General features: G+C 40.7%; 1 protein-coding gene across 1 annotated transcript in view; it reads left to right on the plus strand.

The window, feature by feature from the left end:
* The first annotated feature begins 849 nt into the window (after positions 1-849).
* LOC124019826 (transmembrane protein 114-like) overlaps positions 850-16391 on the plus strand; it is a 48138-nt gene continuing 32596 nt past the window's right edge. The window contains exons 1-2 of the mRNA XM_046335260.1: positions 850-1145; positions 5663-5740. Coding sequence (XP_046191216.1) covers positions 965-1145; positions 5663-5740 — 259 coding nt within the window. The 5' untranslated portion in view covers positions 850-964. The remainder of the gene's footprint in view (positions 1146-5662; positions 5741-16391) is intronic.

The following is a 16391-nucleotide window of genomic DNA, read 5'->3' on the forward strand; positions in this document are numbered from 1 at the left end:
TCCACTCCACAGACGGCAGATACACAGTCTGACATAGAGACAGTCCACTACAGCTCCATCTCTTTATCTTTCACCCCCTGTATACTTCTCTTATTCACCCTCTTCCACTGTGTGTTTGACACTCTGATCTCTCACTCTGTTCCTCTCTCTCTCTCTCTCTGTTCCTCTCTCTCTCTCTCTGTTCCTCTCCCTCTCTGCCTCTCTCTCTCTCTCTGTTCCTCTCTCTCTCTCTCTGTTCCTCTCCCTCTCTGCCTCTCTCTCTCTCTCTCTGTTCCTCTCCCTCTCTGTTCCTCTTTCTCTCTGTTCCTCTCTCTCTCTCTCTCTGTTCCTCTCCCTCTCTGTTCCTCTTTCTCTCTGTTCCTCTCTCTCTCTCTCTGTTCCTCTCTCTCCCTCTCTGCCTCTCCCTCTCTCTCTCTGTTCCTCTCTCTCTCTCTCTGTTCCTCTCCCTCTCTGCCTCTCTCTCTCTCTCTCTCTGTTCCTCTCCCTCTCTGTTCCTCTTTCTCTCTGTTCCTCTCTCTCTCTGTTCCTCTCTCTCTCTCTCTCTCTCTCTCTCTCTCTCTCTCTCTCTCTCTCTCTCTCTCTCTCTCTCTCTCTCTCTCTCTCTCTCTCTCTGTTTCTCTCCCTCTCTTCCTCTCTCTCTCTCTGTTCCTCTCTCTCTCTTCTTGTACTTTTCCTCTCTCCCTCTGTGTTTCTCTTCCTGTCCCTCTCTCCTCCTTCCTCTCTCTTCTTGTCCTCCTCCTCTATCCCTCTCTCTGTGTTTCTCTCCATTTCCCTCTCTTTTCCTCTCTCCCCTCCTCTCTCTCTCTCTCTTCTTGTCCTCCTACTCTCTCCCTCTGTGTTTCTCTTCATTTCTCTTTCTCACTCCCTCATGCTCTGTACACCTCTTTCTTTCTCGCTCTGATTTGCCTCACCAGGTCTATCACTCTCTCTGTTTCTCTCTCCTCTCTCCTCTCCTCTTCTCAGTATGGTGAGGATGACTCTGGGAGCTCTGGCACTTTTTGTAGCTGTGTGTGGAGTGTCCAGTTTTGTGTTGCTGGGGGTGGCCATAGGGACAGACTACTGGTACCTGATAGATGTCGCTCAGAGGGAAAACATCTCCAACCTCTCTCTCAACTCACACTCAGGACTGTGGAGGACCTGCAACTGTAAGTCACTGCGTCTTACTTTTCTTCTAGCAGGGAGTCAGATACTGGTCCTTTGTGGCTTAGTGTGACCATCTGTAGCTCAGCTGGTACAGCATGGTACTACCAGGTTATAACATGTATAGTGTAGTCCCCTGTAGCTCAGCTGGTACAGCATGGTACTACCAGGTTATAACATGTATAGTGTAGTCCACTGTAGCTCAGCTGGTACTACCAGGTTATAGCATGTATAGTGTAGTCCCCTGTAGCTCAGCTGGTACAGCATGGTACTACCAGGTTATAACATGTATAGTGTAGTCCCCTGTAGCTCAGCTGGTACAGCATGGTACTACCAGGTTATAACATGTATAGTGTAGTCCCCTGTAGCTCAGCTGGTACTACCAGGTTATAACATGTATAGTGTAGTCCCCTGTAGCTCATCTGGTACTACCAGGTTATAACATGTATAGTGTAGTCCCCTGTAGCTCAGCTGGTACTACCAGGTTATAACATGTATAGTGTAGTCCTCTGTAGCTCAGCTGGTACTACCAGGTTATAACATGTATAGTGTAGTCCTCTGTAGCTCAGCTGGTACTACCAGGTTATAACATGTATAGTGTAGTCCCCTGTAGCTCAGCTGGTACTACATGGCTTTAAGATGCTTTGGATAAGTGTCAGCTAAAGTTTCTATTATCAGACATTCTATTATCAGACATTCTATTATCAGATATTCTATTATCAGATATTCTATTATCAGATATTCTATTATCAGATATTCTATTATCAGACATTCTATTATCAGACATTCTATTATCATGTATTCTATTATCAGATATTCTATTATCAGACATTCTATTATCATGTATTCTATTATCAGACATTCTATTATCAGACATTCTATTATCATGTATTCTATTATCAGACATTCTATTATCAGACATTCTATTATCAGACATTCTATTATCATGTATTCTATTATCATGTATTCTATTATCAGACATTCTATTATCATGTATTCTATTATCAGACATTCTATTATCAGACATTCTATTATCATGTATTCTATTATCAGACATTCTATTATCAGACATTCTATTATCAGACATTCTATTATCATGTATTCTATTATCATGTATTCTATTATCAGACTTCTATTATCAGACATTCTATTATCAGATATTCTATTATCAGACATTCTATTATCAGACATTCTATTATCAGACATTCTATTATCAGACATTCTATTATCAGACATTCTATTATCATGTATTCTATTATCAGATATTCTATTATCAGACATTCTATTATCATGTATTCTATTATCAGATATTCTATTATCAGACATTCTATTATCAGACATTCTATTATCAGACATTCTATTATCAGACATTCTATTATCATGTATTCTATTATCATGTATTCTATTATCAGACATTCTATTATCAGACATTCTATTATCATGTATTCTATTATCAGACATTCTATTATCAGACATTCTATTATCAGACATTCTATTATCATGTATTCTATTATCATGTATTCTATTATCAGACATTCTGTTATCAGACATTCTATTATCATGTATTCTATTATCATGTATTCTATTATCAGACATTCTATTATCAGACATTCTATTATCAGACATTCTATTATCATGTATTCTATTATCAGACATTCTATTATCATGTATTCTATTATCAGACATTCTATTATCAGACATTCTATTATCAGACATTCTATTATCAGACATTCTATTATCAGACATTCTATTATCAGACATTCTATTATCATGTATTCTATTATCAGACATTCTATTATCAGACATTCTATTATCAGACATTCTATTATCAGACATTCTATTATCAGACATTCTATTATCAGACATTCTATTATCAGACATTCTATTATCATGTATTCTATTATCAGACATTCTATTATCAGACATTCTATTATCAGACATTCTATTATCATGTATTCTATTATCAGACATTCTATTATCAGACATTCTATTATCAGACATTCTATTATCAGACATTCTATTATCATACATTCTATTATCAGACATTCTATTATCAGACATTCTATTATCAGACATTCTATTATCAGACATTCTATTATCAGACATTCTATTATCAGATATTCTATTACCAGACATTCTATTATCATGTATTCTATTATCAGATATTCTATTATCAGACATTCTATTATCAGATATTATATTATCAGACATTCTATTATCAGATATTCTATTATCAGACATTCTATTATCAGATATTATATTATCAGACATTCTATTATCAGACATTCTATTATCAGACATTCTATTATCATGTATTCTATTATCAGATATTCTATTATCAGACATTCTATTATCAGATATTCTATTATCAGACATTCTATTATCAGACATTCTATTATCAGATATTATATTATCAGACATTCTATTATCAGACATTCTATTATCAGACATTCTATTATCATGTATTCTATTATCAGATATTCTATTACCAGACATTCTATTATCAGACATTCTATTATCAGATATTATATTATCAGACATTCTATTATCAGACATTCTATTATCAGACATTCTATTATTATGTATTCTATTATCAGACATTCTATTATCAGACATTCTATTATCAGACATTCTATTATCAGACATTCTATTATCAGACATTCTATTATCATGTATTCTATTATCAGACATTCTATTATCAGACATTCTATTATCAGACATTCTATTATCAGACATTCTATTATCAGACATTCTATTATCAGACATTCTATTATCAGATATTATATTATCAGACATTCTATTATCAGACATTCTATTATCAGACATTCTATTATCAGACATTCTATTATCAGACATTCTATTATCAGACATTCTATTATCAGATATTCTATTATCAGACATTCTATTATCAGACATTCTATTATCAGATATTCTATTATCAGACATTCTATTATCAGACATTCTATTATCAGACATTATATTATCAGACATTCTATTATCAGATATTCTATTATCAGACATTCTATTATCAGACATTCTATTATCAGATATTATATTATCAGACATTCTATTATCAGATATTCTATTATCAGACATTCTATTATCAGACATTCTATTATCAGACATTCTATTATCAGACATTCTATTATCAGACATTATATTATCAGACATTATATTATCAGACATTATATTATCAGACATTCTATTATCAGACATTCTATTATCAGACATTATATTGAGCCCCAGGTCTCTTTTACAAATAAAACCCCTTTCTCTGCTGTTCTGTTCTTTAGTCCTTGTCCTGTGCAAGTGTTTTGTTCCAACCCAGCACTAATACAGCTGATTCAACTTATTAGACTTATCGTAACGACATTGATTACGTGGAACAGGTGTATTAGTACTGGGCTGGAACAAAAACAGTCAATGTAACAATGTCATAACATAAAAGTCAACCTAGGCTAGGACTGCTGTGGTGTTTCGAAACAGACTGACATCCAGGCTAGGACTGCTGTGGTGTTTAGAAACAGACTGACATCCAGGCTAGGACTGCTGTGGTGTTTTGAAACAGACTGACATCCAGGCTAGGACTGCTGTGGTGTTTTGAAACAGACTGACATCCAGGCTAGGACTGCTGTGGTGTTTAGAAACAGACTGGGAGGGAAATGAGGGGGAGGAGATGAGGGGAGGGGAGGAGATGAGGAGATGAGGGAGAGGAGATGAGGGGGAGGAGATGAGGGGGAGGAGATGAGGGGAGGAGATGAGGGAGAGGAGATGAGGGAGAGGAGATGAGGGGAGGAGATGAGTGAGAGGAGATGAGGGGAGGAGATGAGGAGGAGGAGATGAGGGGAGAAGATGAGGGGAGGAGATGAGGGGAGGAGATGAGGGGAGGAGATGAGGGAGAGGAGATGAGGGAGAGGAGAATAGGGGGAGATGAGGGGAGGAGATGAGGGAGAGGAGAATAGGGGGAGGAGATGAGGGGAGGAGATGAGGGAGAGGATATGAGGGAGATGAGATGAGGGAGAAGAGATGAGGGGAGGAGAATAGGGGGAGAAGATGAGGGGAGGAGATGAGGGGGAGGAGATGAGGGAGAGGAGATGAGGGGGAGGAGATGAGGGAGAGGAGATGAGGGAGAGGAGAATAGGGGAGGAGATGAGGGGAGGAGATGAGGGAGAGGAGATGAGGGAGAGGAGATGAGGGGGAGGAGATGAGGGAGAGGAGAATAGGGGGAGGAGATGAGGGAGAGGAGATTAGGGGGAGGAGATGAGGGAGAGGAGATGAGGGAGAGGAGATGAGGGAGAGGAGATGAGGGAGAGGAGATGAGGGAGAAGAGATGAGGGGAGGAGATGAGGGAGAGGAGATGAGGGAGAAGAGATGAGGGGGAGGAGAATAGGGGGAGAAGATGAGGGGAGGATATGAGGGGGAGGGGAATAGGGGGAGAAGATGGGGGGGAGGATATGAGGGGGAGGGGATGAGGGAGGGAAGATGTGATTGGCTGATCCATGTGTTCTGTCTTCTCTCCCAGCCCAGAAGCTCTGTCAGCCATTCGTCAACCCGTTTGAAGGCGGACAAAACCTCACAGACTCTTACAGACAACTTTTAAGTAAGAACAGTTACAGTAACTAAAGCAATTATCATTATCATCATCTTCATCATTACCATGGTTACCACCTTTTGGGCAGTATTTTGCTGTGTGTTAATGTAAGATATATTGGTGAGTATTTAGCCGTGTTTAAATGTAAGATATATTGGTGAGTATTTAGCCGGGTTTAAATGTAAGAATTTTTACATTTTAAAATGTTACATTTATTTGTACAAATTATAACAAATTGTAAGGCTAAAATGTCTTGAGTCAATAAGTATTCAACCCCGTTGTTATGGAAACGCCTAAATAAGTTCAGGAGTAAAAATGTGCTTAACAAGTCACAGAATAAGTTGCATGGACTCACTGTGTGTAATAATAGTGTTTAACATAATTTTTTAATGACTACCTCATCTTTGTACCCCACACATACAATTATCTCTAATGTCCCTCAGTCAAGCAGTGAATTACAAACACAGATTCAACCACAAAGATCAGGAAGGTTTTCCAATGTTTAACAAAGTAAGGCTCCTATTGGTTGATGGGTAAAAATGATAAAAGCAGACATTGAAAATCCCCTTTTGAGCCTCTGGTGAAGTTAATAATTACACTTTGGATGGTGTATCAATACACCCAATCAATACAACTCAGTTGCCGGAGAGACCCATGGTGACTTTAAAACATGGCTGTGATAGGAGAACACTGAGGATGGATCAACAACATTGTAGTTACTCCTCAATACTAACCTAACTGACAGAGTTTAATGGCTGTGATAGGAGAACACTGAGGATGGATCAACTACATTATAGTTACTCCACAATACTAACCTCACTGACAGAGTTTAATGGCTGTGACTGGTGAAAACTGAGGATAGATCAACAACATTGTAGTTACTCCACAATACTAACCTAACTGACAGAGTGAAAAGAAGGAAGCCTGTACAAAATAAAAACATGGATCCTGTTCGCAACAAGGAACGAAAGTAAAAAAACTGCAAATAATGGGGCAAAGAAATTAACTTTATGTCCTGAACACAAAGTTTTGTGTTTGAGGCAAATCCAATACAACTCATTACTGAGTTACTGAGTATCACACATATTTTCAAGCATAGTGGTGGCTGCATCATGTTATGGGTATACTTGTCATAGTTAAGGGCTGGAGAGTTTTTCCAGATAAAAAAACATGATAAAAAGGAGCTAAATCCTCAAGGAAAACTTGGTTCTGTCTGTTTTCCACCAGACACGGACTTGAATACACCAATAACCTCAAGGCCAAATCTACACTGGTGTTGTTTACAAAGAAGACAGTTTTGACTCAGATCTACTTGAAAAGCCATGGCAAGTCTGGAAAATGGTTGTCGAGCAATGATCCACATCCAATTTGACAGAGATCAAAGAATTTTGATAAGAATTTTGGGGAAGGTATTGAACAATCCATGTATTCTATTATCAGATATTCTATTATCAGACATTCTATTATCAGACATTCTATTATCAGACATTCTATTATCAGACATTCTATTATCAGACATTCTATTATCAGACATTCTATTATCAGACATTCTATTATCAGACATTCTATTGTCAGATATTCTATTATCAGACATTCTATTATCAGACATTCTATTATCAGACATTCTATTACCAGACATTCTATTGTCAGATATTCTATTATCAGACATTCTATTATCAGACATTCTATTATCAGATATTCTATTATCAGACATTCTATTATCAGACATTCTATTGTCAGATATTCTATTATCAGACATTCTATTATCAGACATTCTATTATCAGACATTCTATTACCAGACATTCTATTATCAGACATTCTATTATCAGACATTCTATTGTCAGATATTATATTATCAGACATTCTATTATCATGTATTCTATTATCAGATATTCTATTATCAGACATTCTATTATCAGACATTCTATTATTAGAGATTTACCCAGAAACACTCACAGCTGTAATCGCTGCCAAATGTGCTTCTACAAAACACTTTATTTTATTTAACCTTTATTTAAATAGGCAAGTCAGTTAAGAACAAATTCTTAATTATAATGACGGCCTACCAGAAGACAAAAGACCTCCTGTGGGGACGGGGGCTGGGATTCAAAAATAAATAATAAAATAAAAAACATATAAATATAGGACAGAACACACATCACAACAAGAGAGACAACACAACACTGCATAAAGAGAGACCTAAAACAACAACATAACAAGGCAGCAACACTACATGACAACACAGCATGGTAGCAACACTACATGACAACACAGCATGGTAGCAACACTACATGACAACACAGCGTGGCAGCAACACTACATGACAACACAGCGTGGTAGCAACACTACATGACAACACAGCGTGGTAGCAACACTACATGACAACACAGCGTGGTAGCAACACTACATGACAACACAGCGTGGCAGCAACACTACATGACAACACAGCATGGTAGTAACACAATATAACAACAACATAACAAGGCAGCAACACTACATGACAACACAGCATGGTAGCAACACAATATAACAACAACATAACAAGGCAGCAACACTACATGACAACACAGCGTGGTAGCAACACTACATGACAACACAGCGTGGCAGCAACACTACATGACAACACAGCATGGTAGCAACACTACATGACAACACAGCATGGTAGCAACACAATATAACAACAACATAACAAGGCAGCAACACTACATGACAACACAGCATGGTAGCAACACAATATAACAACAACATAACAAGGCAGCAACACTACATGACAACACAGCGTGGTAGCAACACTACATGACAACACAGCGTGGTAGCAACACTACATGACAACACAGCGTGGCAGCAACACTACATGACAACACAGCATGGTAGTAACACAATATAACAACAACATAACAAGGCAGCAACACTACATGACAACACAGCATGGTAGCAACACAATATAACAACAACATAACAAGGCAGCAACACTACATGACAACACAGCGTGGTAGCAACACTACATGACAACACAGCGTGGCAGCAACACTACATGACAACACAGCATGGTAGCAACACTACATGACAACACAGCATGGTAGCAACACAATATAACAACAACATAACAAGGCAGCAACACTACATGACAACACAGCGTGGTAGCAACACTACATGACAACACAGCGTGGTAGCAACACTACATGACAACACAGCATGGTAGCAACACTACATGACAACACAGCGTGGTAGCAACACTACATGACAACACAACGTGGTAGCAACACTACATGACAACACAGCGTGTTAGCAACACTACATAACAACACAGCGTGGTAGCAACACGACATGACAACACAGCGTGGTAGCAACACTACATGACAACACAGCATGGTAGCAACACTACATGACAACACAGCGTGGTATCAACACATGACAACACAGCATGGTAGCAACACTACATGACAACACAGCATGGTAGCAACACTACATGACAACACAGCGTGGTATCAACACATGACAACACAGCGTGGTAGCAACACTACATGACAACACAGCATGGTAGCAACACTACATGACAACACAGCGTGGTATCAACACATGACAACACAGCATGGTAGCAACACTACATGACAACAACATGGTAGCAACACTACATGACAACACAGCGTGGTAGCAACACTACATGACAACACAGCGTGGTAGCAACACTACATGACAACACAGCGTGGTAGCAACGTGGTCCTTCTGTAGCTCAGTTGGTAGAGCATGGCGCTTGTAACGCCAGGGTAGTGGGTTCGATTCCCGGGACCACCCATACGTAGAATGTATGCACACATGACTGTAAGTCGCTTTGGATAAAAGCGTCTGCTAAATGGCATATATTTTATATATATATATATATACTACATGACAACACAGCGTGGTAGCAACACTACATGACAACACAGCATGGTAGCAACACTACATGACGACTCAGCGTGGCAGCAACACTACATGACAACACAGCGTGGTAGCAACACTACATGACAACAACATAACAAGGCAGCAACACTACATGACAACACAGCGTGGTAGCAACACTACATGACAACACAGCATGGTAGCAACACTACATGACAACACAGCATGGTAGCAACACTACATGACAACACAGCGTGGTAGCAACACTACATGACAACACAGCGTGGTAGCAACACTACATGACAACACAGCGTGGTAGCAACACTACATGACAACAACACGGTAGCAACACAATATAACAACAACATAACAAGGCAGCAACACTACATGACAACAACACGGTAGCAACACAATATAACAACAACATAACAAGGCAGCAACACTACATGACAACACAGCGTGGCAGCAACACTACATGACAACACAGCATGGTAGCAACACTACATGACAACAACACGGTAGCAACACAATATAACAACAACATAACAAGGCAGCAACACTACATGACAACACAGCATGGCAGCAACACTACATGACAACACAGCATGGTAGCAACACTACATGACAACACAGCATGGTAGCAACACTACATGACAACACAGCATGGTAGCAACACTACATGACAACACAGCGTGGTAGCAACACTACATGACAACACAGCATGGTAGCAACACTACATGACAACACAGCATGGTAGCAACACTACATGACAACAACATGGTAGCAACACTACATGACAACACAGCGTGGTAGCACCACTACATGACAACACAGCATGGTAGCAACACTACATGACAACACAGCGTGGTAGCAACACTACATGACAACACAGCGTGGTAGCAACACTACATGACAACACAGCGTGGTAGCAACACTACATGACAACACAGCATGGTAGCAACACAGCATGGTAGCAACACTACATGACGACACAACATGGTAGCAACACTACATGACAACACAGCGTGGTAGCAACACTACATGACAACACAGCGTGGTAGCAACACTACATGACAACACAGCATGGTAGCAACACAGCGTGGTTGCAACACTACATGACGACTCAGCGTGGTTGCAACACTACATGACAACACAACATGGTAGCAACACTACATGACAGCACAGCGTGGTAGCAACACTACATGACAACACAGCATGGTAGCAACACTACATGACAACACAGCGTGGTAGCAACACTACATGACAACACAGCATGGTAGCAACACTACATGACAACAACATGGTAGCAACACAACATGGTAGCAGGATAAAACATGGTACTAACATTATTGAGCACAGCCAACAGCACAAAGGGCAAGAAGGTAGAGACAACAATAGATCACACACAGCAGCCACAACTGTCAGTATGAGTGTCCATGACTGAGTCTTTGAATAAAGAGATTGAGATAAAAACTGTTCAGTTTGAGTGTTTGTTGCAGCTCGTTCCAGTCGCTAGCTGCAGCGAACTGAAAAGACGAGCGACCAGGGATGTGTGTGCTTTGGGGACCTTTAACAGAATGCGACGGTCAGAACGGGTGTTGTATTGACTCAGAGGTGTGAATACATAGGTATGTAAATGAGATATTTCTGTATTTAATTTTCAATACATTTGTGAACATTACTTAAAACACCATGTTGTGCGTAAATAGGTGAGAAAAAATCCATTCAATCCATTTTGAAATCAGGTTGTAACACAACAAAATGTGGAATAGGTCAAGGGGTGTGAATACTTCCTGAAGGCTCTGTATCACAGTCAAGGGGTGTGAATACTTCCTGAAGGCTCTGTATCACAGTCAAGGGGTGTGAATACTTCCTGAAGGCTCTGTATCACAGTCAAGGGGTGTGAATACTTCCTGAAGGCTCTGTATCACAGTCAAGGGGTGTGAATACTTCCTGAAGGCTCTGTATCACAGTCATATCAAGTTCATTTTTCATCAAAGTTACTATCAGCATAGTCAGTGCCAGTAAGGGGGGGGGGGACGTCAAGTGTGAGTGTTAAACAATGTCAAACCCAACACTTGGCCCCTAAGCACATTATCGAGTGGACACTTGCTGTTGTGTTCGATAGTGATTCATTTAATTTTTTATTTAACTAGGCAAGTCAGTTAAGAACAAATTCTTATTTACAATGAACAGTGGGCCTAGGAACAGTGGGTTAACTGGTCTAGGAACAGTGGGTTAACTGGTCTAGGAACAGTGGGTTAACTGGTCTAGGAACAGTGGGTTAACTGGTCTAGGAACAGTGGGTTAACTGGTCTAGGAACAGTGGGTTAACTGGTCTAGGAACAGTGGGTTAACTGGTCTAGGAACAGTGGGTTAACTGGTCTAGGAACAGTGGGTTAACTGGTCTAGGAACAGTGGGTTAACTGGTCTAGGAACAGTGGGTTAACTGGTCTAGGAACAGTGGGTTAACTGGTCTAGGAACAGTGGGGTTAACTGGTCTAGGAACAGTGGGTTAACTGGTCTAGGAACAGTGGGTTAACTGGTCTAGGAACAGTGGGGTTAACTGGTCTAGGAACAGTGGGGTTAACTGGTCTAGGAACAGTGGGTTAACTGGTCTAGGAACAGTGGGTTAACTGGTCTAGGAACAGTGGGTTAACTGGTCTAGGAACAGTGGGTTAACTGGTCTAGGGAATGGTGGGTTAACTGGTCTAGGAACAGTGGGTTAACTGGTCTAGGAACAGTGGGTTAACTGGTCTAGGAACAGTGGGTTAACTGGTCTAGGAACAGTGGGTTAACTGGTCTAGGGAACGGTGGGTTAACTGGTCTAAGGAACAGTGGGTTAACTGGTCTAGGAACAGTGGGTTAACTGGTCTAGGAACAGTGGGTTAACTGGTCTAGGAACAGTGGGTTAACTGGTCTAGGAACAGTGGGTTAACTGGTCTAGGAACAGTGGGTTAACTGGCCTAGGAACAGTGGGTTAACTGCCTTGTTCAGGGGCAGAACAACAGATTTGTTCAGATTGACGGCCTACCAGAAGGCAATAAGGCCTCCTGAGGGGACGGGGCATTAAATAAATGTATATAGGACAAAACACACATCACCACAAGGGACCACTTGAGTCTACAACTTTTATTTTATTGTTTATTTAACCTTTATTTAACCAGGCAAGTCAGTTAAGAACCAATTCTTATTTTCAATGACGGCCTGGGAACAGTGGGTTAACTGCCTGTTCAGGGGCAGAACGACAGATTTGTACCTTGTCAGCTCAGGGGTTTGAACTTGCAACCTTCCGGTTACTAGTCCAACGCTCTAACCACTAGGCTACCCTGCCGCCTCTACACTCTAACCACTAGGCTACCCTTCCGCCTCTACACTCTAACCACTAGGCTACACTGCCCCCTCTACACTCTAACCACTAGGCTACCCTGCCGCCTCTACACTCTAACCACTAGGCTACCCTTCCGCCTCTACACTCTAACCACTAGGCTACACTGCCCCCTCTACACTCTAACCACTAGGCTACCCTGCCACCTCTACACTCTAACCACTAGGCTACCTGCCACCTCTACACTCTAACCACTAGGCTACCCTGCCACCTCTACACTCTAACCACTAGGCTACCCTGCCGCCTCTACACTCTAACCACTAGGCTACCCTACCACCTCTACACTCTAACCACTAGGCTACCCTACCACCTCTACACTCTAACCACTAGGCTACCTGTCGCCTCTACACTCTAACCACTAGGCTACCCTACCACCTCTACATTCTAACCACTAGGCTACCTACCACCTCTACACTCTAACCACTAGGCTACCTACCACCTCGACACTCTAACCACTAGGCTACCCTGCCACCTCGACACTCTAACCACTAGGCTACCTGCCGCCCTAAAGTGGTTTAGTCAAAAGGAGCATTGATGACCCATCTGACACTTTTGCGAGCAAGCCAGGTACTAATATACCTTGAAGCATGACTCACTTGCTATAAAACATGGGCACCGGGGACCTGCAGCAGACACAAGACACACACTCTGATAGACAGTGAGAAAGTTGTAAAAACAAAAACGACATCTCTCTACTCCTGCACAAAATATGTGTAAGTATATCGGTCACCAGTGATTCCATCAGCTGAGTTAGCTTGTTGTAGCCTGTCGTCTGCTAGCTACTGTAGCTCCACTGACAAACACAGTCAACTAATGATGTTGGGCTGAACAGCATGCAGCGTGTTACTTAATGTAGGATAGTTTGACAGCTTGCTGATGAAGTTGTAGACATGTTCCCAGCAGTCAGTCCGTATTACAGCCTGTTTCCAAAACACCACTCTGTAGAGTCTAATATACTGTCTCAACAAAACACCACTCTGTAGATTCCAATATACAAAACACCACTCTGTAGAGTCTAATATACTGTCTCAACAAAACACCACTCTGTAGAGTCCAATATACAAAACACCACTCTGTAGAGTCTAATATACTGTCTCAACAAAACACCACTCTGTAGAGTCCAATATACAAAACACCACTCTGTAGAGTCTAATATACTGTCTCAACAAAACACCACTCTGTAGAGTCCAATATACAAAACACCACTCTGTAGAGTCTAATATACTGTCTCAACAAAACACCACTCTGTAGAGTCCAATATACAAAACACCACTCTGTAGAGTCTAATATACTGTCTCAACAAAACACCACTCTGTAGAGTCCAATATACAAAACACCACTCTGTAGAGTCTAATATACTGTCTCAACAAAACACCACTCTGTAGAGTCCAATATACAAAACACCACTCTGTAGAGTCCAATATACAAAACACCACTCTATAGAGTCCTGTATACTGTCTTAACAAAACACCACTCTGTAGAGTCCAATATACAAAACACCACTCTGTAGAGTCTAATATACAAAACACCACTCTGTAGAGTCCAATATACAAAACACCACTCTGTAGAGTCTAATATACTGTCTCAACAAAACACCACTCTATAGAGTCCTGTATAATTTCTTAACAAAACACCACTCTGTAGAGTCCAATTTACAAAACACCACTCTGTAGAGTCTAATATACTGTCTCAACAAAACACCACTCTATAGAGTCCTGTATACTTTCTTAACAAAACACCACTCTGTAGAGTCCAATATACAAAACACCACTCTGTAGAGTCTAATATACTGTCTCAACAAAACACCACTCTATAGAGTCCTGTATACTGTCTTAACAAAACACCACTCTGTAGAGTCTAATATACTGTCTTACCAAAACACCACTCTGTAGAGTCTAATATACTGTCTTATCAAAACACCACTCTGTAGATTCTAATATACTGTCTTATCAAAACACCACTCTGTAGATTCTAATATACTGTCTTATCAAAACACCACTCTGTAGAGTCTAATATACTGTCTTATCAAAACACCACTCTGTAGATTCTAATATACTGTCTTAACAAAACACCAGTCGATAGAGTCTAATATACTGTCTTACCAAAACACCACTCTGTAGAGTCTAATATACCGTCTTAACAAAACACCACTCTGTAGAGTCTAATATACTGTCTTATCAAAACACCACTCTGTAGAGTCTAATATACTGTCTTATCAAAACACCACTCTGTAGAGTCTAATATACCGTCTTAACAAAACACCACTCTGTAGAGTCTAATATACTGTCTTATCAAAACATCACTCTGTAGAGTCTAATATACTGTCTTATCAAAACACCACTCTGTAGAGTCTAATATACCGTCTTAACAAAACACCACTCTGTAGAGTCTAATATACCGTCTTAACAAAACACCACTCTGTAGAGTCTAATATACCGTCTTATCAAAACACCAGTCTGTAGTGTCAGCTAACACCACAAACTGTAAAGGTCTCTCCAGAGAGGCCCGTAGACACACCCCTCATCCAATAAGATGACGAAAAGGTCGCCCTTTGTGATGCAGACAGTGGAGGTGGGCAAACCCATTACTCATGATGTACAAGAGAAAATGAGCAGCGGCTCAGTGTTTGCTTCTATAGGCAGTTTGTGGACTTAGCTGATATTAACAGCTGAGGCTGCTGGCGCCTTCATACGCACTCCTGGTCTACGTTCCAAAATGGCACCCTATTCCCTATATAGAGCACTATTTTAACCAGGGACCATAAGGGCTCTGGTCGGAAGTAGTGCACTACATCGTAAAAAGTGTGCCATTCGGGATGCACACCTTCATTACAGGAGGAAAGCAGTAGACAGTGACTGAACCCCCAGTTACACTCCTTAATAATACAACTCTTTCCTGAGCTCACAGCATGTGTTTCTATTGAGTTATTGATCCAAGGCTCCCTGTCCATAACACCTCCAACAGCCCAAACCAAGGTCCTTTATAGACCGGAGTTTTCCAGGCAAGAAACACAGTCTGAAGAAGATGAAGAAGAAGAAGAAGAAGAAGAAAATTCCCTTGTTTTCCCAGAAATCCTGTTTGTAGGATTCCCGGATTTCCTGCTTATTCCAATCGTCATTTCATGGCTCAGGCGCCATTAGCTTCTCCTGGTCGACGGTGCCGCCGTACGACAGGGAGTCACACAGCTCCTTAGCCTGCACTTCCTAGTGGACGGAGAGGAGGGACAGCTGTCTTCACAGAGCACACGCTGCCTGAGCTGCAGATCGATAGCTCTTTTCATAGAGATCTTCTCTATTTCAACCATTTTATACTTATGATGTAAGTAAGTGACTTGCTAAAAAAATCTACGTCATTTTTTTTCTTTTTTTACAATTCTCTCAATCCCTTCT

This window comes from Oncorhynchus gorbuscha, unplaced genomic scaffold (genome assembly GCF_021184085.1).
Source record: "Oncorhynchus gorbuscha isolate QuinsamMale2020 ecotype Even-year unplaced genomic scaffold, OgorEven_v1.0 Un_scaffold_691, whole genome shotgun sequence".
NCBI classification, from domain to species: domain Eukaryota; kingdom Metazoa; phylum Chordata; class Actinopteri; order Salmoniformes; family Salmonidae; genus Oncorhynchus; species Oncorhynchus gorbuscha.